General features: G+C 37.4%; 1 protein-coding gene across 2 annotated transcripts in view; it reads left to right on the forward strand.

Annotated features, from left to right (window-relative positions):
• The window catches only part of FOCAD (focadhesin), a 312,226-nt gene that overhangs the window by 69,092 nt on the left and 215,940 nt on the right, over positions 1-27,194 (forward strand). For both annotated transcript variants that reach the window (XM_077912127.1, XM_077912128.1), the window contains exons 6-8: positions 13,113-13,214; positions 18,932-19,136; positions 23,117-23,323. In XM_077912127.1, the coding sequence (XP_077768253.1) occupies positions 13,113-13,214; positions 18,932-19,136; positions 23,117-23,323 (514 nt within the window). The remainder of the gene's footprint in view (positions 1-13,112; positions 13,215-18,931; positions 19,137-23,116; positions 23,324-27,194) is intronic.

The raw sequence follows: 27,194 nt of genomic DNA on the forward strand, positions 1-27,194 counted from the left end.
TGGTGCCTGCTTCTTTCTCTGCCTGTGTCTGCGCCTCTCTCTCTCTTTCTCTCTCTGTCTCTATGAATAAATAAATAAAGTCTTTAAAAAAATTAAAAAAAAAACAAAAAAACCCACGAAAACTTGAAGCATTTAAAAACTTCAGCAAGAGTAGTTACTGTTTTCCATTTTTATGCAAATTTTATTACATTTACTTCTTCTTAATGAGGTTACTTGGAATCCTGTAACATTTTAAAAACTTGACCATCTAAATTTCTCTTTTGGGGGTGGGGGTCAAAGTGAGCATTTTGCTTTTGGGGGACCTGATTATTTCAGTAATTGAATATATCATCTAAAGAGATCCATTGGGATGTAGATGTTTGGTTTTATTTAGCATAAAAGAAGCATGACACCATTATTAAATCATCTGTACTACACAGTCAAGCTGCCATAAGGGATTCGAACTAGTAGAATACATTAATATGTTTAATTTTGCTGAAGTTCCAAAAACTTCCATACTTGGGGAGCTACCACTTTGGGGCACATCATATACAACCTTTTTTTGGGTTGGGGGGAGGAGAGTGCTTACTCTATAGTCTTTTGGGAATTCTCTAAGTGGGAATTTAACAAGCCTGAATTATAGTAATAACCTTCGATATACTTTAATTTGCTGACATATACTGGTTTTTGGAGGGGGGCAGTGGTCCTTTTTTGAGAATCTCATAAAAAGTTTTGGTCCTTCGTTAGAAATGTACACACACACACAGGCCTTCAAAATTTTGCGTATTAATAAAAAACAAAAAAGTTACAGTATCATTTCAGAGGGCTTGTGAATTCTTGCTTTAATGGATACATGGGCATCTTTATAGAAAAATCATGAAAAAGAATATGGGAAAGAAGAGATGATCAGCGTCTGATCTGACTCTGAGAAAGCCCAGCAGAGTTAATGATAAGAAAGAAGCCAGGGCAGTAACTAGGGGAAGCAGAGCCAATACTTTGCAGGGGCCATCTGGCTCTTTGCAGTTTGATTCTTTCTATTGAACTGCATGTTTTGCTTCTGTTTTCATTTCCTCTTTTCTCTCCTTTTTCCCACCCAGGGAAGTCTTTGTTCACAGTTTATGGTTCTAATCACCTGGGGTTTACACTTGGGATTTATAATCAGACCGAAAGAATAAGCTACACATATTGTACAGTCATCCAGTTAGCAATTGCCACTAGAAAGTGCTTTTAAGTCCTTCTAAAAGTAGCTGTTTAATCTAAAAATTGCTATGGTAATTTGATGATAAAAGCCTGTAAGTGCATAAAATGTCATTTTTGCCATATTAGCCTATTTATCCTGTGTCTAGTTTTTAAATTTAATTCAATTTTATTTTAATTTATATTTTTGCAATCATTGTAGCTTATTAATAGAAGTTTTGGAATGCTAAGTATGTGTTTATTTCCCCACAGCCATTACCTTCTACCTAAAATAAGTTTTAAACTTCTGACGTTGGCACACACCTTGTATTAAAACCCTGCCTCTCAAAATAGGAATCCTGCAAAAGGTGCCGTATGTGGGCAGAATTATGTAATATGATGTACACTTTCAAAGAAATCTTACACTTTCCCTATCTACCTTATGGACCCAAAGAAAATAGTCAAATTTGTTAAAATGTCAAAATTAAAATACTTTTTGCTCCAAAAGTCTTCTTTTCCTGGGAGCTTATGTGGAAAGGAAAAATACATTTGCCTTAAAACACGACAGGATAATTCACAATTATTGCTTAATTTTTCTTTTTTATAGTAATATTCATTGTGGCACCTTAATTTTTTGTTATGCATTTTTTAAAATCCTAAAATCTGCAGCGCGTTTTTTTTGTTTTTTTTTTAATCCCTTTTTGGCTTCCAACCAGCACTTTCGAATCAAAATTCAGAGCAGGTAGAGAAATGCTTTTAAAATGCATATTTGATGTAGTAAGTGCTATGCTATGCTTCTGAAAGCGCTAGGGTCACAGCTGCATACATGAAAATGCATGGTGACTGTAGGCATTGTTTCCTCACACAGAAAAGGCAATCTGTGTCTATCGCTGAATTTATGATGTAAATCAAATCCTAGCTTTCCTGTATTCAGAGATGGAGCAGAAAGGTTGAGGTGACCTAAAGGTTACAAATAACTTTTGCTTTTTGCTTTGCCTACCGCAAGACTAATTTTTTTTTTACTTCCTCTTTTCCATGAAGATTGATGTATTTATACTTGGAAAGGTGAATCTAGTTACATACCTTATTCTGTCGTTGCCTCTGTGCTAGTCTAGTGGAACCGTGCATTTATCATTCACTCCTCTCCCCCATTCCATTCTGTAAGATGCGCATACTGCGCAGTGGTGTTGACAATATTATTAAAGGCTGGGGAGGACCCAAGCGTTAGATACCAGCTCTGCATGCCTCCTCTGTGCCCTGAACAATGTGGACTTTGAAACCAGGTACTAGAAGCACAGTGTTAAGTTGGTTTTTCACGATCCAGTGAAAGAGTTTAAAAAGGTGCTTTGGGGACAGCGTGTGTATGAGTTAACAATTTTTGTAGCTGTGCCCTGCCACTGGAAGGGAAACCTCACACGAGTAAGACAGATCCAGCTTCCAGGCAGCTTGTACCCTGGTTTAAGATACCAAACTGCCTGCTTGACAATCAGAATGGTGTACCCCATTAATGGAGCATTCTATGTGCTAGGTACTGTTAAATGCTTTACTTAAAATGGTATGGTGGTTGAAGCACTTATAAATCATGAAATGGGAAGGTGCCAAAGAATGTAGGACAAATTAGTTTATCTATGGCAGAAACAAAAACCACACAGTGAGGCATAGATAAGAGGCACCAGTGGCCAACAAAGGCTGACCAGGTCACCTGGTTTATATTGATTTTAATCTTTAGAAACAGTGCTATTCTCTTTTTAAAAATATTTTTATTTTTATTATTTTTTAAATTTAAATTCAATTTTTCAACATGTAGTATAACACCCAGTGCTCATCCTATCAAGTGCCCTCCTTCGTGCCCATCACCCAGTCACCCCATCCCCCATCCCTTCTTCCCTTCTGCAATCCTTTCTTTGTTTCCCAGAGTTAGGAGTCTCTCATGGTTTGTCTTTAAGAGGAAAGCAGAATCTATTGGATGTCTCAGGAGTTGGGAAATTGTGACTTAAAAAAATTGTGCTCATCCTGGACGCAGTACTTCTTCGTGAAATTAAAAAAAAAAATACGGTAGGATTTCTCTCTTTGAGATTAAAAATAGGAGAGTCCTTTGTGAGGCTTAGATTTTATTATATGTTGGCCATAGAGCCATGTAAGCTTGGCGTACAATTACAGAGTTGAGAGCCTTCTGTGCTTTTTCTGCCTTCACAGGGTTTGGTCCCTACCTCTAGTCTGGAGGAGTATGAAGGTTAGGGCTCTAATGGGTGGCTGGAGTTGTATCCCTTTTGCACTGGAAGATACTTAGTCTGATGTCCTCATTTTACAAATGAAGAGACTTTGCCCAAGAGAGGTTAATGCTCTTGCCTGAGATCACAGGTTTGTTGCAGAGCCAGAATGTAAATTTCGAACTCTTGACCCTTTTAGTTCATTGCTTTCCTTTCACTGTTTTCCCTCTCCTCTCCACTTGTGTTTTTTTTCCGAGATAGGATTGTGACCGCCTGACAGTAAGGGATTCCTATGATGCTAAGTAGACATTGCTTATAGAAATAATGATGATGGCGTTCCTCGGTTGTGCTTGTTCCCAAAACTTGTGTAGCTTACAGTTGGCCGCTATTAATTTTATAAGTGAACAGGTTGATTGGATGGTCAACTCGTCTGTCGTTTTGCATAAAGTGTTAACAGTCAACTTACTCTCCATAACTTGAGCAGCAGGTTTGGGGATGAGTGAAATTTTAAGGCATAATCAGGCTTTTGCTTGGGGTTCTTTTGTGCCACATTCTTTTTTTGGTCAACAGTGCTTCTAATGAAGAGCAGAGGTGACTCGTTTAAACTGTGGGTCCTTCCATTTATCTTGACCTTTCTCAGTTGGATGTACTTGAAAGAAGTGGAATGGCCAACAAGCAGTGAATGAGAGGAAGAAAGAAAAGAGAAATCTTGAATAATCCATAAATATGATAATCTTTGCATCAAGAGTGAATGATACTTAACCTTATGACATTTTAAGTGCTCTAATTATAATATTTTAAGTAGGAAAATAACTATTTTCTGTCATACCCAAATCAGTGTATATATATATATATATATTTTTAAAGATTTTATTTATTTATTCATGAGAACACACAGAGAGGATTGAGAGAGAGAGGCAGAGACACAGGCAGAGGGAGAAGCAGACTCCACACAGGGAGCCCGACGTGGGACTCGATCCTGGGTCTCCAGGATCACGACCTGGGCTGAAGGCGGCGCTAAACCGCTGAGCCACCCGGGCTGCCCCAGTGTATATATTATTAAATACTGTTTATTTTGGAACACGATTCTAAATTTTGTAGGGAATAGTTTTCCATTTAAAATGTCTGAGTTTCTACTGTATTGTTTCACTCTTGTATGACTATATGTCCATAAGGAACTTGAAATTTTGAGTATGATTGGTTGTTTTTCGTTCAGTGTAAGGAAGGATGAAGGTGGAATCGTAATCTTTTTTTTAATAGCTCTGGGATTGTACCATGGCTTAATCAGTATTGTGCTTCTCTTAAGTGCCTATCATTTTACATAGTGCAGTGGTTCTTAACCAGGGGCAGTTTTGTCCCCCCCCGCCGGGGACATTTGGTAATGTCTGGAGACATTTTTGAATGTCATAATTATATTGAGTTTTATTACCATCTTGTGGGTAGAGGCCAGGAATGCCGCTAAATATCCTTTGGTGTGTTGGACAACCCTCAAAAGAATTATCTGACCCCAAGTAGCAGTAGTGCAAAGATTGAGCAAACTTCATGCAGGGAAGTTGCACCATAAAGTATATTGAATTACAAAATGCATTCATTCTATTGAGCATTAAGCTTCCTATATTTGTATTCACACACCAATTTGATGATTCACAAGGGAGAATTTAGCTCTTGGCTTCATTATGCTCAAAGTATTAAAACAACATTTTGGCAGTTATAATTGATTTCAGGTTAGTTGTATTCAGTTGAAATAGTATAATATTATAATCAAATGTTAATCATTGGTAAGATTCAGTGTTCTTATTTTGGACTTCCCTTCTTCCTCAAGAGAGCGTCTTGGAATCAATATTGTATATTATTCTCTGCAATATTTGTGTTTAGATCTGACATAATCAATTCTTCGGAAAAGTTAATTATCCAGATGTCTAAATCAGTAATTAATCTGGATAATCCCTATTCTATATTATACTTCGTCTCATTTTTAGTGTCTAAGTCTAAGATAATAAATAGAGTTTCCTGAATCCAGTGGTTAGGAAAACAGGCCTTTAGCTTCATGCAACAAAGCTAGAGTTCTTCCCACAATCCCAATGAAGTAGAAGCTAAATTATAATAGTTGGCCATATGTGCATCATTTCTTTTTTTAAATTTTATTTTATTTATATTCAATTAATTAACAAATAATGTATTACTCGTTTCAGAGGTAGAGTTCAGTGATTCATCAATCTTATATAACATCCAGTGTGCTCATTATATCATGTGCTTTCCTTAATGCCTGTTACCCAGTTACCCCATCCCTCACCTGCCTCCCTTCCAGCGACCCTTTTTGTTTCCTATGATTAAGAGTCTTTTATAGTTTGTCTCCCTCTCTGATTTCCTCTTGTTTTATTTTTCCTCTCTTCCCCTATGATCCTCTATTTTATTTCTTAAATTCCACATATGAGTGAGATATGATAATTGTCTTTCTCTAATTTACTTACTTCACTTAGCATAATACTCTGTAGTTCCATCCACATCATTGCAAATGGCAAGATTTTTTTATGGATAATATTCCAGTGTGTGTGTGTATATGTGTGTGTGTGTATGTGTTTGTGTGTATGTGTGTGTATATATACATATATATACCACATCTTTATCCATTCTGGACTCTTTCCACGGTTTGGCTATTGTGGACATTGCTGCTATAAACATTGGGGGTACAGGTGCCCCTTCAGATCACTTCATTTGTTTGTTTGTTTGTTTGTTTGTTTGTTTTTAAAGATTTTATTTATTTACTCACGAGAGACACACAGAGAGAGAGGCAGAGACACAGGCAGAGGGAGAAGCAGGCTCCATGCAGGGAGCCCGACGTGGGATTCGATCCCGGGTCTCCAGGATCATGCCCTGGGCCGAAAGCAGGCGCTAAACCGCTGAGCCACTCAGGGATCCCCAGATCACTTCATTTGTATCTTTGGGGTAAATACCCAGTAATGCAATTGCTGGGTTGTAGGGTAGCTCTATTTTAAACTTTTTGAGGAACCTCTATACTGTTTGCCAGATTGGCTGCACCAGCTTGGATTCCCGACTGTGTAAGAGGGTTCCCTTTTCTCTGTGTTCTTGCCAACATCTGTCATTTCCTGACTTGTTAATTTTAGCCATTCTGACCTGTGTGAGGTGTTATCTCATTGTGGCTTTGATTTGTATTTCCCTGATGCCAAGAGATGTGGAGCCTTTTTTCATGTGTGTTGGCCATTTGTATGTCTTTCTTGGAGAAGAGAAATGTCTGTTCATATCTTCTGCCCATTTCTTGAGTGAATTATTCTTTTTTTTTAATTTTTAAATTTTTTTTTTATTTTTCAGTTTTATTTATTTTTTTAAATAAATTTATTTTTTATTGGTGTTCAATTTACCAACATACAGAATAACACCCAGTGCTCATCCCGTCAAGTGCCCCCCTCAGTGCCCGTCACCCATTCACCCCCACCCCCCGCCCTCCTCCCCTTCTACCACCCCTAGTTCGTTTCCCAGAGTTAGGAGTCTTTATGTTCTGTTTGAGTGAATTATTCTTTGGGTGTTGAGTTTGTTAAGTTCTTTACAGATTTTGGATACTAGCCCTTTATCTGATAAGACATTTGCAAATACCTTCTTCCATTCTGTTGGTTGTCTTTTGGTTCTGTCTACTGTTTCCTTTGCTGCACAAAAGCTTTTTATCTTGATGAAGTCCCAATAGTTCATTTTTGCCTTTGTGTCCTTGCCTTTGGAGATGTGTCTAGCAAGAAGTTGCTGTGGCTGAGGTCAAAGAAGTTTGCTACCTGTGTTCCTCTATGATTTTGATGGATTCCTGTCTCACATTTAGGTCTTTCATCCATTTTGAGTCTATTTTTGTGTATGGTATAAGAAAATGGTCATTTCATTCTTCTGCATGTGGCTGTCCAATTTTCCCAACACTATTTTCTGAAAAAGATTAATTACCCTTTTTCCATTGGATAGTCTTTCCTGCTTTGTCGAAGATGAGTTGACCATAAAGTTTAGGGTCATTTGTGGGTTCTTTTTTCTTTTCCTTTGATCTATGTCTGTTTTTGTTTCAATATCATATTGTCTTGATGATTACAGCTTTGTAATACAGCTTGAAATCTGGAATTGCGATGCCACCAGCTTTGGTTTTCTTCTTCAACATTCTTTTGGCTATCAAGGGTCTCTTCTGGTATCATACAAATTTTAGGATTATTTGTTCCAGCTCTGTGAAAAAAGTTGATGGTATTTTGATAGGGGTTGCACTGAATGTATAGTTTGCTTTAGGTAGCATAGACATTTTAACAATATTTGTTCTTCCAGTCCATGATCATGAAATGTTTTTCCATTTCATTATGTCTTCCTCAATTTCTTTCATGAGTGTTATATAGTTTTTAGAGTACGGATCCTTTGCCTCTTGGTTTATTCCTAGGTGTATTATGGTTTTGGGTGCAATTGTAAATGGGATTGATTGCTTAATTTCTCTTCTTTCTGTCTCATTGTCAGTGTACAGAAATGCAACTGAATTCTGTGTATTGATTTTATATCTTGCCACATTGCTGAATTGCTGTATGAGTTCTAGCAATCTTGGGGTGGAGTCTTTTGAGTTTTCTATATACAGAATCATGTCATCTGCAAAGAGGGAGAGTTTGACTTCTTTGCCAATTAGGATTCCTTTTATTTCTTTTTGTGGTCTGATTGCTTGAGGCTAGGACTTCTAGTACTATGTTGAATAGCAGTGGACATCCCTCCTGTGTTCCTGACCTTAGGGGAAAAGCTCTTGGTTTTTCCCCATTGAGAATGATATTCACTGTGGGCTTTTCATATATGGCTTTTATGATATCAAGATATATTCCCTATATTCCTAAACTGAGAAGAATTTTAATCAAGAAAGGATGCTGTACTTTGTCAAATGCTTTTTCTGTATCTAATGAGAGGATCATATGGTTTTGTCCTTTCTTTTATTAGTGTAGTGTATCACAATGATTGATTTGCCGATATTGAACTTACCCTTGCAGCCCAGGAATAAATCTCATTGGTCATGGTGAATAATCCTTTTAATGTGCTGTTGGATCCAATTGGGCAATATCTTGGTAGGAATTTTGGCATCTATGTTCATCAGGGATCTTGGTCTATAATTCTCCTTTTTGGTGGAGTCTTTATCTGGCTTTGATGTCAAGGTAATGTTGGCCTCATAGAAAGAGTTTAAATGTTTTCCTTCCATTTCTATTTTTTGAAACAGCTTCCTAAGAATAGGTATTAATCCTTTTTTAAGTGTTTGCTATTAATCCTTTTTTAAATGTTTTCTAGAATTCTCCTAGGAGGCCCTCTGGCTGTGAACTCTTGCTGGGAGATCTTTCTTTCTTTCTTTCTTTCTTTGTTTCTTTCTTTGTTTCTTTCTTTGTTTCTTTCTTTGTTTCTTTCTTTCTTTCTTTCTTTCATCTTCTTTTTTTAAATTTTTATTTATTTATGATAGTCACACAGAGAGAGAGAGAGAGAGAGGCAGAGACATAGGCAGGCTCCATGCACCAGGAGCCCGATGTGGGATTCGATCCCTGGTCTCCAGGATCACGCCCTGGGCCAAAGGCAGGCGCTAAACCTCTGCGCCACCCAGGGATCCCTCTTTCTTTCTTTTTTAAAAGATTTTATTTACTTAGAGAGTGAGAGATAATGGCAGTCAGCACAAGGTCGGGGGGTGGGGGGGTTGGTAGAGGCAGAAGCAGACTCCCCACTGAGCAGGGAGCCAGACGTGGTACTTGATCCTAAGACCCTGGCATCATGACCTGAGCCGAAGGCAGAGACTTAACTGACTGAGTCATCCAGTACCCTTCTTGGGAGATTTTTGATTAGTGTTTCAATTTTCTTGCTGGTTATGGGTCTGTTCAGGTTTTCTATTTCTTCCTGTTTCAGTTTTGGTAGTTTATTTTTTATTTTTTATTTTTTTTATTTATGATAGGCACACAGTGAGAGAGAGAGAGAGGCAGAGACACAGGCAGAGGGAGAAGCAGGCGCCATGCACCGGGAGCCCGACGTGGGATTCAATCCCGGGTCTCCAGGATCGCACCCTGGGCCAAATGCAGGCGCTAAACCACTGCGCCACCCAGGGATCCCGAGTTTTGGTAGTTTATATGTCTCTAGGAATGCATCCATTTCTTCCAGGTTGCCTACTTTGTTGGCATTTAGTTGCTTATAACATATTCTTATAATTGTTTGTATTTCTTCCTTTTTGGTTGTGACCTCTCCTCTTTCATTCATGATTTTATTTATTTGAGTCCTTTCTCTTTTCTTTTTGATAAGTCTGGCTAGGGGTTTATCAATCTTACTAATTCTTTCATAGAACTAATTCTTAGTTTCATTGATCTCCTCTGTTCTTTGGTTTCTATTTCATTGATTTCTTCTCTAATCTTTATAATTTCTCTTCTTGCTAGATTTAGGCTTTATTTGCTCTTCTTTCTCCAGCTCCTTTAGGTGTAAGGTTAGGCTTGTATTTGAGATCTTTCTTGTTTCTTGAGAAAGGCTTGTATTGCTATATACTTACCTCTTTAGACTACCTTTACTGCATCCCAAAGGTTTTGAACTGTTGTGTTTTGATTTTCATTTGTTTCTATGAATTTGAGTTCTTCTTTAATTTCTTGGTTGACCCAGTCATTCTTTAGTTGGGTGCTCTTTATCCTCCATATATTTGAGCTCTTTTCAAATTTCCTCTTATGATTGAGTTCCAGTTTCAAATAATTGTGGTCTGAAAATATGCAGAAAATTATCGCAATCTTTTGGTACCAGTTAAGACCTAATTTGTGACCCAGTATATGATCTATTCTGGAGAATGTTCTATGTGCACTCGTGAAGAATGTGTATTCTGTTGTTTAGGATGTAATGTTCTGAATTTATCTGAGAAGTCCATCTGGTCCAGTGTGTCATGCAAAGCCCTTGTTTTCCTGTTGATCTGCTTAGGTTGATCTGTCTATTGCAATAAGTGGGTTATTAAGTGTCTATTGTATTATTATCAATGTGTTTCTTTTATTTTGTTATTAATTGGTTTATATAACTGGCTATTCCCATATTAGGGGCATAAATATTTACAATAGTTAGATCTTCCTGTTGGATAGACCCTTTAATTATGATATAGTGTCCTTCATCTCTTATTACAGTCTTTGGTTAAAATCTAATTTGTCTGATACAAGGATTGCCGCCCCAGCTTTCTTTTGATGTCCATTAGAATGATAAATGGTTTTCCACCCCCTCACTTTCAATCTGTAGGTGTCTTTGAGTCTAAAATGAGTGTCTTGCAGACAGGATATCGATGGGTCTTGCTTTTTTATCCATTCTGATAACCTGTGTCTTTTGATTTGGGCATTTAGCCCATTTACATTCAGAGTAAGTATCAAAAGATGAATTTAGTGCCATTGTATTACCTAAAGTTACTGTTTCTGTATATTGTTTCTATTCCTTTCTGTGTTATTTTTGGGTTCTCTTTATGCATAAAGGATCCCTTTCAATATATCCTGTAGGGCTAGCTTGTGATCACAATTTCTTTTAGTTTCTATTTGTCCTGGGAGCTTTTTATCTCTCTATTTTGAATGACTCCTAGCTTGATAAAGTTTTCTTGGCTGCATATTTTTCTCATTTCTCACCCTATGTGCATCATTTCTGATCCTCCTTTATAATTACTACCTCTTATTTCTGTTGACTTGATTTAAAAATTTGGACAAAACTTTTAAATAGTAGATAGAAAAAAAAACACTCCACCAATGTAATAGATATTTGAGTTTTTTGGGGGGATGAGGAGCAAGATGGAGGAAGGGATGACTTATAAGGGAAGAGTATGGAAAGTCACTTAAATGCCTTGTGATCACACACAATGTGTGATAATATATAATAATGTGTTAACTTGTTGGATTTTCTTCTTAATTAGTCCTAAATGGCACCATTAGGTGGAGGATTAATAGATGGTCATATGTGATGCTCCTCATTTCAATATCGTGCTTGGCAGGAACAAACCTCTTTCCTAAAATAATTGCAGGTGCCGTTCTTTCATTTTATTCATGTTTACTTGAACAGGACCTACTACACTCTCAATCTTAGAAGTTTGCCTGATGTGACATTCCTGGGAGACTGTCACAATTTGTAACATTTGTTTATTAATATCTGTGGCAACTAGAGTAGAAGCAATTCTAGATAGGTTTAAGTGCCAAAGAGTTTGAATTTGGAAATATGATTTTAACAGGATTTTTAAGTGTTGGCAGAAAACGTTGGAGTGATCCTTTAGCAATGGCAGTAATCTGATCAGTCAGAAATAGCCAATGCTTTAACAAATGGGAGGCTGCCAGCAGGTGACTTTAGTGCATGATAGATTAGGTGAGCTTGAGGAGAAAAATCAAGAGATGGTGTTATAATACGTGGAAACTGTGTAGTAGTGTCAGAGAGGTGCTTAACATGAGAGTTTCCATGTGATGGATCTGCCATAGTTTTCTATTTAAGAGAGCAAGAAATTCTGAAAACTTCCTGACTCTTCTTACCACTTCTGGGTTTTTTTCCTGGTAGTGTTCTCAACCCTCGCAACACATTAGAATTGCTGGAAGAGTTTTTAGAAATTACTAATGCTCGTGCTCCTCTCCTAGCAACCCCAATAAAATTGAGGCCTGGGTATTGGTATTTTTAAAGAGCTCCACAGAGGAATCTAACATGCAACCAGGGTTGAGAAACACTGCTTTATAGCAGGGCATCAGAATTGTTTGGGCTGGGGCCTGTGAATCCATTTGCATTTCTGACAGGTTCCCAGGTGATATTGCTGTTGAATTTAAAGCCATCACATTTTGAGGATCACCGAAAAGGCAGTTAAAAAAAGTCATTTGAGTTTAATTGATGGCTTGATCTTATTTTTTAAAAACTATTAATAGAGATACATTGTAGGGTTAAAGTTTGAGATTAAGGAATTTTATGTATATGATTCCTTTTATGTAAAAAAAGAAATAATCATTTTATTAAAATATTTTTTTGGGGAAAAAGCCGTATCAGTAATAGCTAAAAGCTTTGTACAGTACTTCAGAGTTTAAAAAGCTAATGGATTTACTATTTTCTATTAGGCTTTTTGAACTATTTGAAATAACTTGTGTTTGTGATTTTCCCCCCCTCTTTTTAAACCTCATTATTTGAGAATCCTGCAGATTTCAGATCTTATGGTTTGTAATCTCTTTAGGTATCTTAATAGATGTAGCCCAAGTAAAAATTCTCATTCTTGTTCAATAGAAGTTTTTAGGATTTTCAGTTTGGAGGGTTTATTTTGAGATGGGAGAAATGTTCTCTTTTTCGTTATTTTAAATATGTTGGGGGAATGGAGCCATACACTGAGAAGAATGGGGGTAAGTAGGAACGGAGAAGGAAAGAGTGCTTACAAGTTGGGGCAGGGTTAAAGAAAATAGAATTTTCCAGGTTTGGAAAGAGAGGAGGAGGAGGAGGAGGCAGCCCAAGACTTCTAGGAATGAAGAAATGAAGGGTATGGATACGAATGATGGATCCAAAAGCTTGGCCGAAGTTGCAGATTTTGTGCTCAAGTTTGGATCCCTAAGACCTAGAGTTGATTCTCTTTTCTGCAAAACAGGTAGATAAAGGAAAAAATATTAGTTCTAATGACTTAACTCTGCAACAAAGGATAGTTTTATGGCAGTTATACTGTTTGTAGATAGCACTGGCTCTTGTTGCTTTATTTGGATATTGAGAATTTGTAGTCCTGAATGACTGCTTCCAATGTGACTCTGTGCTTTTCAGAAACCATCCTCAGCCTTTGATCACAATGCTTGAACACAGACCTGATTGCTGGCCAGTACTTCTGCAGCAACTGACAGCTTTTTTCCAGCAATGCCCAAAAAGGTAAAGTAAAATGAATGAGGGAGATGGGGAATGGGGTATGCTCATTTTAGAGCTTTTTTTCTTTTTTTAAACTACTTTACATTGTTTTCTCTTGAAGAAAAGAAATGTTTTAGATCAGGATATAGTTTTGTTTTCTTTTTAAGAGAGGGAAAAAAAAAAGAAAAAAAATAAGAGAGGAAAAAAAAGCCTACTGGACTTAATTGATGGTTGAAATATTGCATGAGGAAAGTTATTATTAAAGAAGTTAAGCATTGGTTAGTTAGGAAAGTTGATTAGAAATATTTGGTAAACTACTACACAATGCATGGAAAAGATAGCTTCTTCTCCCTGGAAATTCATCAGTGAGTTTTCTCTTCTTTGGAATCCTGCCAGTTGGGATCAAGTAATACCGCCACACCTGGCCTTAGTTTAGCTTGGCGAGGATGTTCTGATGCTCCTTAGAACTACCCTCCTGCTTCCATTCTTAGTGTCATGACGCCGACTCGAATTCTCATCAGTTGCTGTGGCTTTTGCCACCTGTTCCTAACTGGCATCTCTGCCTGCAATCCTGTCCTGCTCAGAATGATTCTCTAAACATCCATCAGGGTGTTTTATCAAGAGAGTAAATCTTGTTGTATCACTCCCTTACTTAAATTAACGCAATTGTGGTTTTCCAGTTGCACTGGGCTGGTGTGGGCTGAGCATAGTGTGGGCTGAGCATGGGGACTGCCCTCTAACCTGTTAGCTCTTTCTATAGAACTCACATGTTGATATCTTATGGTAGCTCTCTACTGGCAAACAACAGTGTGGCTTCTGAAATAGTTGGAAGATCCCTTCGCTAGAGGATAAAATCTAGTTTGTTATGCTAGGCTTTCTTCATGATATACTTTCTACCTATTTCCCCAGTTTTCTCTGGACTTACTAATTTATGAACTGTGTATTCAGCAGTACACTGACTTGCTTTTGTTTCTGCAGAGAACCATGCTATTCCCTCACATCTGTGCTTTTGCTTATCAGTACCTACCTCACTCTTGAATTGTATCTCTACCCTTTCCTGACTCATTTCTCTATCTATCTATCTATCTATCTATCATCTATCTATAAAAATATTTTGTTTGTTTATTCATGAAAGACACACAGAGAGAGGCAGAGACATAGGCAGAGGGAGAAGCAGGCTCCCCATGGGTGATTTCTAACATTATTGTACTTTATTGTCTTATAATGACTCTATGTGAAAACTTCCAAAGGCAGGGATTGCGCCTCATTAGTAGTTGTATTAATAATGCTTGGCCCATTTCTAGTTGCTCTCTATAAGTGTTGAGTTTATGTACATGAAGTATGTTGCAGAGGGCTTCCTAATATATAATATCATTATACACTTTGTACCATCATGCAAGGTCATGATAGGATAGTATTGTCCCAGGTAATCCAATGTCTGAGGTAAAGTCACCACGCCAGCTACATCATGTTTTCTTCCTCTTGAGGGTCTTACCGTGTCCTATACATATAGTTTCTTAGAACACCTTTTCTGAATTCATAACTTCAATGTTAGATGGGATTTCTAGGCATGGTGTACTGCTATATGAAGGCTTAAAAGACATAGGGAACTTTGAATCATCTGCCAGTGAGAAAAATTCATGTGACATTTGGATAATAGCTCAAAATAAACATCACTGTCCTCTTTTCCCTCACCTAGATTGCATTTTCAAAGGTAGGATATTAGTATTTCCTAAATAAGGCTTTCCTCATCTTTGCCAGAAAGTAAAAATAATTAACTTATACATTTTTTAAATGAAATTTCTCGCTCTTGTTAAATAGATTAGGTAATTTTATGAAAGATGCTACTGCTGTTGTGCCAGATTTATTATTAAGGTTGTTTTCAGGGTAATCCTCAAGAATTTCTTTCTTTCCCAATTCTTGAATTAGCCATCATGTAATTAATTACCTTTTAGTTATCTTCATTTCAAAGGAGTATTATACTGGGATTTGGAAATAGTTATTATAATGAAATATGTCCAGATATTCATAAGACAAAAGAGATTATTAATTGACTTTGGTTTTTTCACTGATAAGCTTCTATTGACTTTTTTCATTCAAGTTTTCAGGTGTTAGATTATTGCTATCTAGAGCCTTTTGGAACTTCTAAATTAAATTTATTTGCTAAGAATAAGTTCAGCTGCCTCGTTTCTACTTTTACACTATGGGATTATTCTTTGCAGGATGAAATTGATAATTCTGGTTGCATTTTTCAACAGACCATTTGTTTCCTGAGATTTAATTTTAGAGCAGTTAACTTAGTAACTTAGTACATAGTAACTTTACTTGTTTAGAAGGTAATGAAGGAAAATTGGTGATTTAACTTACTAACAATATAAATAGTGATTCACAACTATGGGGAGACATTTACTTTGGCAAAATGTTGTGAAGGTAGCTTGTATTCTGGTTCTTCCTGTGTTAAGAATTGTTGATTAGCTGGGTTCATTTTTAATAGTATGTAGATGTCCTGAAATGACAGTGTATCTTTGTGCTAGATGTTTTGGGAATTATTTTGTAATTAAATTCTGCATTCATTTATAGTAGGCCTGTGATTGATTATTTATTTATTTATTTATTTATTTATTTATTTATTTATTTATTTATGATAGTCACAGAGAGAGAGAGAGAGAGAGAGGCAGAGACACAGGCAGAGGGAGAAGCAGGCTCCATGCACCGGGAGCCCGACGTGGGATTCGATCCTGGGTCTCCAGGACCGTGCCCTGGGCCAAAGGCAGGCGCCAAACCGCTGTGCCACCCAGGGATCCCCAAGGCCTGTGATTTTAAGACCTGAGAATTGCATAAATTGTCAATGACATCATTGTCTTTAGGCCTGGTACTTTAAAAGTTTATCTAGTCTCACACGTAATTTCTCAGATAAAGGGATGAAAGAGAGTAACACCAAACGACTTTCTCAAGGTCACATGGTTAGTTAGTGGTTGAGATGGGCCTAAAGCCTGTTTTTCACTTTTATTCTCAGTTTTTCCTCATCACCTCTCCATCCATGAACATAAATAGAAAAGTCTTCTGTGTAAATAGATATATGCACAGTTAGTTTGTAAACATTCTTAATCACTTTGGGATTTCAGATTGTCTGTTTTATTATATTTCTTTTTTCCTTCAGACCTGTCAATTTCATACTCCACTGAAATGACAGTCATCAGATACCACGTAGGAAATGCATAATCTAAAATCAGGACAGATTAAGCCAAAGACATTTTTAAACAGTGTATTGTCCTAAGGAAGCACAACATTACATTTGTGATGTCAAACAATAACAGCATCTTGGAACTACGTTTCTTTATATGAACCTTGCAGTTCACCTTCAGCATCTCAAAGTAGGAGAAAACGGATAAGCTATACATGGATGTTCTTGATACCTGGATAGTGTGTATTCTTTGGGGAATACATTATTGGAGATGGGGAAACAATATTTCTTAAATTTAATTTCTGGAAACTTCTTCATATTCTAGCCTACACATACATCATCTGGTTGCTTGATCTGTGAAGGTTTTTTTAGTTTCTAAAGTGGATGGTATGATAAAGGCATGATACAGTAATAATTTGCACTCAGAAGTCCTCAGAAATTTTTTTATAGATTGTGTGAATATTTGTCTCATGAGAAAAAAGTTCCTCCAGCTTGTGAGCTCTATCCAAACAAGTATTTATTCTTGTTTCTTGCTTTGTTTCTAGCACATAGAAGAGTGAATGGTATACTGTAGGTACTCAGTAAATTTTGCCAAGAGAATAAATGAATAAATAAATCTTAGCAGTTACCTTTAAAATTATTATTAATGTTAATGGTGTTTTGAAATTACATTGCTGTATAATGTATAGGATTATAAATTTATGTTGTCAAGAATAATTCCGGTAGCATTTCCTCCATGAAGTATTGCACTTTATACCTTTGGTTTAGGAGTTTTCACTTTCTGTCCTCTAGTCCAGAAACAGAGCTGATTGCTAGTGTTGGAGTGTATGCTTTGTTTTTTTTTTTAAGGTTTATTTATTTATTTGAGAGAGAGAAAAAGAGAGCATAAGCCGGAGGAGAGGGGGAGAGGAAGAGAGAAAATCCTAAACAGACTTGTGGAGCCTGGCGCTGGGCTCAATCCCAGGACCCTGAGATCATGACCTGAGGCAAAGCCAAGAGTCAGATGCTTAACCAGCTGAGCCACCCGGGCATCCCTAGACTGTATGCCTCTTAAGGATAGATAATGCGGGATCCCTGGGTGGCGCAGCGGTTTGGCGCCTGCCTTTGGCCCGGGGCGCAATCCTGGAGACCCGGGATTGAATCCCACGTCGGGCTCCCGGTGCATGGAGTCTGCTTCTCCCTCTGCCTGTGTCTCTGCCTCTCTCTCTCTCTCTGACTATCATAAAAAAAAAAAAAAAAAAAAAAAAAAAGGATAGATAATGCCTGTTCATTTTTGTATCTTATCTAATAATTCCTTATGTATAGTAAATATGAAACATTAAAATAAAATTATGATACTTGCATGCCATTTGTGAAACTATGATTTTGTGTAACTGAATCAATGAGTTTAGTGATTGAGTATCTTTGGAGGCCTCATGTTATTATTGGTGATACAGCAGTATACAGAAATCTGTGCTCTCTTTTGGCTTATAGTCTGGCCAGATAGAGATACTAAATAAGTAATGACAATAAATTCATTGTCCTGTAGAAACACATAATGGGGATCTGCCTTAGGCTAGATTAAGGGCAGGCCCTCAGGGAGTCATTTTAAAGGAGAAATCTAGATAATAGGAATTAGCAGAGGAAGGAACAGGAAAGGCAGAAAGAGGAGAATGTTATAGGCAGAGGGAACAGCAAGAGGGAAGAAAGCTTAGATAACTTGATTGAACATCTGAAAGACATTTAGTGTAGCAGAGGGGAGCAAGAAATGAGGCTGACAAGACAAGCAGAGGTTAAATTATGGAGGGTTTGTAAATTGGGCTAAGTACTTCTTCTTAAGGGAGGCATACTCTTTTAAGCTGGTTAATGACCTGATCAAATGTTTATACCTAAAGGATCATTCTGGTACTTTAGTGACTTTGGATGTGGAGTTATTGAGATATATTGAAATATAAATAGAGAGGAAAGATTTGTAAAGCCTTCCTCCTTCGCATGGGAAGAGCTTAAGAGGAAGGACTTGGCAATTGACTTTACCTCTCTCTGCTTTAATTTTTGCATCTATGTAATGGGATGGTTTTATTTCATAGGGTTGTGATGAGGATGACTTGAGTTGAAAGGCAAAAAGTGTAGTAGATTGGGCATCCCATGTGTTACACAAGTAAATGTTAACTATTCATATAATCTTCCTGGAACGTCCATATGGTTTTGTTTTACATAGACTTTCACCTATAGAATTTTTCCAAAAATGAATTCCTATGTCCTATTCCTGGAGAGTGGATCCTGATATCTGTAATTCCAGAAAGGTCCGAGGATAATTTTGAGGTTCACCCAAGACTGGTCCTGTAGATGTTTTTCTGATATGCCAATAGAGATTCTCTCAGTCCTGGGCATTTCCCCCAGTACACAAAGAACTGATTGACATGGATCCAGGTAGGTCATGGTGGAATTGAAGAATCATGAAAGAAAGTTACCCTTGATAGTATCCTAGTTTGTGATGAACTCTAAGTTGATGTTTGACAATTACTGCATGGTCCTCTGTTTAGCTTGATGACTGGCTTATGTGTCAAATGATTTGCAGGTCAGAAGTTTCATGTATCCAAATAATGGCACCATTTCTGTGGTATCTATATTGCGAACCATCCCAGTTACAGGAATATGCTAAACTCCGACTAACCCTGCTAAAAGTCTTACTTCAACCCTGGGTTCCTAGTGACATGGGACAGCCATCCACATTGGAACAACAGATACTTCAGCTGTGTTGTGACATGGTTCCGTGTTTGCAGGTAAGGCCCCTCATCCTCACTGATAGACTGTCAGCACCAGTAAAGTGTTGGTTGTTATCGTCATGCATAAAGTAGAACCCGTGTGATTTTCCAGCTTGGAAATAAGCCTGGCTGGCTGGCTTGCTTTCTTTCTTTCTTTCTTTCTTTCTTTCTTTCTTTCTTTCTTTCTTTCAAAAAAGATTGTATTTATTTATTCATGAGAGACACAGAGAGAGAGGCAGAGACATAGGCAGAGGGAGAAACAGATTCCTCGCAGGGAGCCTGATGTGGAACTCCATCCCCAGAACCCAGGATCACTCCCTGAGCCAAAGGCATCCCTAAGCCTGGCCTTGGAAATGCTGGCAGGCATGAAAAGCTGAGACACCCGCACCCCAATGTTTATAGCAGCAATGTCCACAATAGCCAAACTATGGAAGGAGTCTCAGTGTCCATCGAAAGATGAATGGATAAAGATGTGGGTCTGTATATACAATGGAATATTACTCAGCCATTAGAAATGGCAAATACCCACTATTTGCTTTGACATAGATGGAACTGGAGGGTATTATACTGAGTGAAGTAAGTCAATCAGAGAAGGACAATCATTATATGGTTTCACTCATATGGGGAATATAAAAAATAGTGAAAGGAATTATAGGGGAAAGGAGAGAAAATGAGTGGGAAAAATTAGAGAGGGAGACAAACCATGAGAGACTCCTAACTCTGGGAAATGAACAAGGGGTAGGGGGGCACTTGACGGAATGAGCACTAGGTGTTATAGTATATGTTGGGAAATCAAACTCCAATTAAAAAAAAAAAAGCTTGCAGGCTTTTGGTGATGATGAAGTAGCCACACCTAGATTTAACCTTAACATATATCATGTTAACTAAGTTTGCAGAAACAGAAATCAGCACAGTCCATTCGAGGATTAGTAAGAATGAAAACTTTGTGTTGTTCAAGGAAGACTTCTCAGGCTAAAGAATTTTGAATTGAGTTTCTCCTTGTGGTAGACACAAGAGAGTTACAAGAAAAGAAAAAAGACCTGTGTACAGATTAGGAAAAGATATGCCTCTGGGCAGACACAGCCCTGGAGATGCAGGGCTTGCCCAGGTGAATGGTGGCTCCATTCCAGTTTCCATGTGTCTCCTTACAATGCAGGTAGTGACCCTGATGCCTCCTGCTCGTGAGAAGCCCACAGTCTAGTAAGGGAGTTAAGAGGAGTCTATAAATTCTCGTAATTTGAAGTAGATGGATAAAAGGTGTTTAACAGGTATGGATAAAATGCCTGGGAAGTTAGAGGGAGAAATAAATAAGAACTAGTTTCTCCATAACTGCAGATTAAAAAAAAAAAACAAAAAAAACAAAAAAACAAAAAGCCAGTAGCCAGAGTTTTGTGATGTTAGTGTAGTGATTAATTTATTAGGCTGTTTCTCTCATTGTCGAGCTTTGTCATTTGCCTAAATCTGGGCACCATACTGTTTAGCTGATTGAGGGAATCTGTGAATATTTTTCAAACTGATCACTTGAGGTCACAGATGACCTGTTTTAACTTTGTGTTAGCAAAAAGTGACTGCAGTGAATCTTGCCTCTGCGACTCATAAATAGGCTTTCCTGTAATCAAGGCAGAGAAAAGTTAATTAAAACGAATTCTCCTGTGGCTTTTCTAAAGCTTTTGTTTTGTGTGGGCCATAAGGCAACGTATAGGCAGGACATCTTGAACTGGGGTACGCATTTTCCGTCACATATTTGGAGACCTGGTGTGCTGCTCTTGGGTGGATGTTTGCCTTCATCCTCATGAACCTGTTCTTACCAGCCTAAATAACTTCTACAAGTGAGCTCTGTAGGATATTTTTAGGAATCTGTGGCTTGTTAATATACTCGAGAGAGGTGAAGAGAAAAAAGGGGATAGAAACATTATTTGGAACTATGGAACTAGCAACATAAATACATTTGATCTCTTAACAAATTGGCTTTGTTAGAATACGAGAATTCTGAGTGTCAGGAGGGATCTTAGTGGGAACATAATCCATTTTCCCACTGATTACAGGTATTTCTTAAACTCTCTGAGATAACAGTTCCATGACTAAATATTTAAATGATAAGAAGCATGTTATTTTGCAAGGCAACCTTTTTTTAAGTACTTTTAATTGACCTGCATTTCCCTAAGAGTTTACCCATTAGTCTCTGTTCAAAGAACACAACAGAATAGGCTTTAAAAAGAAGCCAGTTTGCATCCTATTTTATGTTGTTTCTTTCTTCTTTCCCTTTTTTCCTTTCAATCCTTCCCTCTTCTCTTTCCTTCATCACTTTCTGTACTAGGGTTTCCAGAATTTTCATTGTCTGTTGCCAGGAATTCTCTAGTTTATTAGTGCTCAGAATATGTTATTATGAAATGTTCTTTTTAGAGCTGAAGAATATATTTGACTATAATATAATAAGAATATATTTGAAATATATATATCCTATATATATATATAAGAATCCTATATATATATCCTATATATATAATAAGAATATATTTGAAATATATATATCCTATATTTGTCGGCTGACCCATACTGTGCACGTGAATAGAATCTCATCAATTAAAAAAAATTGTTATTTCAGAAATAGCCAGGCCACCCTGTTGACCCATGATGAGGCAATGGTTAATGAAATTTCTAATTTCTTTTCATGCCACTTGCTCTTCCATTTTGTATTTGTGGCATTGTCTCTAGATTTACCTGGCTTAAACTTCATTATTGACTTTGGTCCAAATAGTTCTTTCTTTTTAATTGTGACTCTTGTCACTGCATGTTATCCATTGAACATAATCTAGTGCTACATCAAGATAGAAGATTACTTCACAAGAATTGTAAAAAATTTTGGTAATACTAAAGATTAGAGAGTCTTTAATGCTAACTTGTTGAGGTTGCCCCCCAATTTTTTTATTATGGAAAATTTCAAGTATGCCTGAAAAAGACATTCAAGGAAACATATTGTTCAATAAACACGAGGCTTTGTTTGTTTTAAATCTCTTCTTGGTGGCCGTTTGCCGCTTCCATTGTATATTTGCAAAAGAGTAAAAATAATTCAGCTACTTGACTGTTCACATTTATTTTTTAATAACTTAGTATTTTCTGTCTCTTCTCCTTTGATCTTTTAATGTCTTTTTTTCCCTCTTGTTTGCTAGGAATTAATTTTTCTCTTTGTATAACTTAGAGTCCTTTTGGGTTATTACGGTGGAAACGATTGGTGAAAGGTACAGCTGGTCAACTGTAGGCTTTCCTCTTGATGAATTTAACAGACACAAGGCTTCTGATTGAAGCAGATGGTTCATTGTTTGTAATCTCTGGTAAATGCCAATGTGTCTGTGAGCAGGACCATATCCTTAATACCAACTCCAGAATTTTGATCGGAACAGCTGGGTTTGAATTGAATTGGGATTTTCAACAGCACCCAAGTCCTTCCTATCTAATGTATTAGCCTGTTGAGAAGACACCCTACCATTTGAATATGGTCTTTCATTGCATCTGCCAAGTGTGGAAATGATGCTTTCAGTTAAGGGTGTCTGAGCAAATATCTTCCAGATGAAGGGCTTAGTAGTACATTAGAATAACATGCCAACCCTTTTCTTCCAGGTAACTGTGTTGGAATTGTTGAAAGGAGAGTTCATTTGGAGAACTCAAAACCAACTTTAATTAGTTTTCTTCAACATGTTGGCACTGTTGTATAATTTGTCCCAAAAAGAAAAATCTGCACTTAGAGAAGTCAGAAAAACAAATGAAAACAATTTGTGTCAGCCAGCAGTAAAAAAAAACGGTAGCAAATTGTACTTTGGTTAGTGACAAAAAAAGGCAGAGTTTAGACTTGGCTTAATCCTCTTTGAGTTACGTAAATGTCTTCATCTCTTTAAGTCTTTAAAGGTTTAGAAAAAAAAGATTGTTAATGCTTCTTTTTTGGTTTAAAATTATCCTTTGTTCTGTATATTATTTTCATATCATATGACTTCTTTAAACAGGTAAAAGATTTGATCCAGACAACAGAAGTGATGCTGTTTATTGAGGAAGTCTATTTAAGCCTTCTGCGTCATCCCATTTTCTGGAAAGTTCAGCTTACTCAGTTGACCCTTCAGCTATTGTGTGTCTGCGAAGTCAGCTTAAAGATAACTGGGGAATGCTCATCTCTAATTCACCTGTTAGACCACAGTGTTGAACTTCTGAAGGAGGTAAGGATAGTACAAAATTTTAATATGTCTATTTTCCTAATTGGATCTTTGAGTAGCAGGGTGAGTGTGTGCTCTTTTATTTTATTGCATACCAAATATGTTTTGATCAAATATTATTAGATCATACTATTAATGTACTATTGTCATCTATTATATAAATGGGGCACTAAATTTGGAGCACCAGTTATGAATCTACCACTGTGGCATTTTTTTCCCCATTTATTTATGAAGTACACAAGTATTGAACACCGATTATATGCCAGACCCTAGAGAGTCTATACCTAAAAAGACACTTTTGTGATCTCAAGGGACTTACAGACATGCAAATAAATAATTTAAGTAACTGTAGTACGATAAGGTAAATGATTTGATGGGAATATGTGCAGTGGAAGTACAAGTTAAGGGAAGTAGGGCATGAGTTCAGATTTGAGGATGTCTGCTTGAGTTTGCCTGATACAGGAGCACCTGGATGGCTCAGTGGTTGAGCATCTGCGTTTGTCTCAGGTCACGGTCCTGGGGTACTGGTATCCAGTCCCGCATCAGGCTCTTTGCAGGGAGCCTACTTCTCCCTCTGCCTATGTCTCTGCCTCTCTCTCTGTGTCTCTCATGAATAAATAAATAAAATCTTAAAAAAAAAAAAGGGTTTCCCTGATACAAACCAGATGTTGGGGAGGCATTCCAGATGTGGAATAGCATGTGCCCAAACACAAAAACATGAACTAGCATGGCAGCCATGACCTAATCAGAAAACAAAGTGTCAGTATTGCTGACAGATTAATATGTAGGAGGTAAGGCTGGGTCTACCATGAAAGGTCTTCCCTGCCACGTGAGTGGGTTGACAATTTTATCTTCTAGGCAATGGCATGCTATTGGAGACCTTTCTGCATAGAGGTTCCCTCATATTTTTGTATGTGGACGATGGCTGTGGTGGGAGAGTGGAGGAGGTTTTAGAGCAGGGCAGTGCTATTAGCACAGGAAGCGAGGAGGAATTTCTTAGACAGCTGGGGTGGCATAAACAATGCAAATTTATTTCTCACACTTCTTGAGACTAGGAAGTCCAGTATCAAGGTGTAGACCAACTGGATTCTGGTGAGGGATATCTTCTTGGTTTGTAGATAGATGCCTCCTTGCTGTGTTCTCACAAGTGGGAAGTGAGCAAGAGAGAGCTATGTCTTTCTATCTATCTATCTATCTATCTATCTATCTATCTATCTATCTATCTATCTATCTATCTATCTAAAAAAGATTTTATTTATTTATTCATGAGAGAGAGAGAGAGAGAGAGGCAGAGACACAGAGACACAGGCAGAGGGAGAAGCAGGCTCCATGCAGGGAGCCTGATGTGGGACTCAATCCTGGGTCTCCAGGATCACACCCTGGGCTGAAGGCGGCCCTAAACCGCTGAGCCACCCAGGCTGCCCTATTATTTCTTTTTAAAAGAACAGTAATCTTACTGGATTTTGGCCCACCCTTATGACCTCATTTAATTTTTAACTACTTCTGTACTCCAAATACCAACAGATTGGTAGTTAGGTCTTCAACATATGTATTTGTGTGGCAGAGACACAGTTCAGCCCACAGCAAGGGGCTAATTAGGGGAAGAGAGTAGGAACAAGTAGAAGAGGGAGGAAAAAAGAGGAGAGAAAGAGAGAGGGAGGAGATGAAATCAATAGGGCTTTGTGGCTGATTAGAGGGTCAAGGAAAAGCTCCTTGGCAGGGTCTCAGCTGTCTCTTTTGAGCACCTGGAGGGTACCATTCACTTTGTGTAATGGTAGCTGATGTTGGAGGGAAGATGATAAATTTGGCTTTAGATATGCTTGGTTTGAGTTTTGTGTGGATCACGGGCAGTTGGTTATGGGGTTTGAAAATTCGAGATGGAAGCTGAGGCTAAAAGTATAGATTTGTTGACCGCTACTTTGGAGTGGGGGTTTTACCCATGGGATTACATTACTTGGGTTTTCTTGGAACTCCAGGAGCTAGAGTGTACTGAAAATGAGAAAGTGTGGCCAAAGGATCCTATGACAAGCAGAAGAGATCAGGACATGAAAATCAAGGAAAGGCTCTTTCAAAAATGGGAATGGTCAACAGTGTCATGGAGAGAGTGTTTAAAGTAAGGTATGGCAAGTACTCTTAGGGTGCAGTAAATAGACGCTTATTGTTTACATTAGAGGAAGCTGTTTCAGTGCAGGGGTGGTGTGATAGGAACCAAATTAGAATAAAGGAGAAAAAAAAATAAAGGAGTAAATGGTAGATAGGAAACAAACTGAATATAAATGTTAGTGGAAAGTGGGAGCCAAGGAAGGCTCAAGTAAGTCATTTGTCAATTTGTCAACCTCGTGATTAGTATGGTTTTATAATTGCTAGGACTTTACAGGTAATATTACATTTTATATAATTCTATATTAGAGTCATATAATATATATTATGTATAATAGTAATATATGATAAATATCGTGTAGTAATATGTTATCTATTATGTAACCTCTATTAGCTCTAGTATATAACATGTTATATATAACATGATAAATAATCATAGAATAAATGCCAATGCAGATGTATAATTGTGTGTAATCATACCTATTAGATACATAATATATGCTATATATGATATATAATATTTTATAGATGAGATGGAAAACATGTAAAAATACAGTTCTTTTTACATTTTGGATGTTAACCCTTCATCAGATATGTCATTAACAAATATCTACTCCCATTTTGTAGGTTGGTCTTTCATTTGGTTAATGGTTTCCTTTGCTGTGCAAAAGCTTTTTATTTTGATGCAATCTCATTTGTTAATTTTTGCTTTTGTTGTCCTTGTCTGAGGAGATGTTGAAAAAATACAGCTGAGGCCAACGTCAGATTGCTTACTACCTATGTTTTCTCCTAGGAATTTTATGGTTTCAGGTCTTTTTTTTAAAGGTCTTATTTATCTATTCATGAGAGACAGAGGCAGAGACATAGGCAGAGGGAGAAGCATGCTCCCCACAGGGAGCCTGATGCAGGAGTTGATCCTGAACCCTGGGATCACACCCTGAGCCAAAGACAGACACTTAACCACTGAGCCACCCAGGCATCCTGATTTCAGGTCTTATAATAAGGCTTTAATCTATTTTGGGTTTATTTTTATGTATGGTGTAACACAGTGGTCCAGTTTCATTCTTTTGCATGTAGCCATCCAGTTTTCCCAGCATCATTTATTAAGAGACTGTCCTTTCCCTATTGTATATTCTTGCCTTTTTTGTTGAAGATTTATTGTGCATATACATGTGGGTTTATTTTTGAGCTCTCTGTTCTGTTGTATCGATCTATATACCTGTTTTTTTGTCAGTACCATACTGTTTTGATCACTATAGCTTTGCAGTATAATCTGGAGTCTGGAAGTGTGATACCTCCAGCTTTGTTCTTATTTTTCTTATGATTACCTTGGCTCTTTGAGGTCTTTTGTGGTTCCGTACAAATTTTAGAATTATTTGTTCTAGTTCTGTGAAGAATTCCATTGGTATTTTGATAGGTATTGCATTGAATCTTTAGATTGTTCTGGGTGTTATGGACATTTTAACAATTTTTCTAGCCCATGAGCATGTAATATCTTTTCATTTATTTGTGTCTTCCTCAGTTTCTTTCATCAGTGCCTTATTGTTTTCAGAGTATAGGTCTTCCACTTCCTTGGTTAAATTTATTCCTGTATATTTTTGTTGTTGTTGTTGATACAATTGCATATGGAGTTGTTTTCTTTTTTTCTTTTTTTTTAAATATTTTTTTAATTTATTCATGAGAGACACAGAGAGAGGCAGAAACATAGGCAGAGGAAGAGGTAGGCTCCCTGCAAGGAGCCCGATGTGGGACTCGATCCTGGTTCCCAGGATCA

Source organism: Canis aureus, chromosome 10, assembly GCF_053574225.1.
Source record: "Canis aureus isolate CA01 chromosome 10, VMU_Caureus_v.1.0, whole genome shotgun sequence".
Classification (NCBI taxonomy): Eukaryota; Metazoa; Chordata; class Mammalia; order Carnivora; family Canidae; genus Canis; species Canis aureus.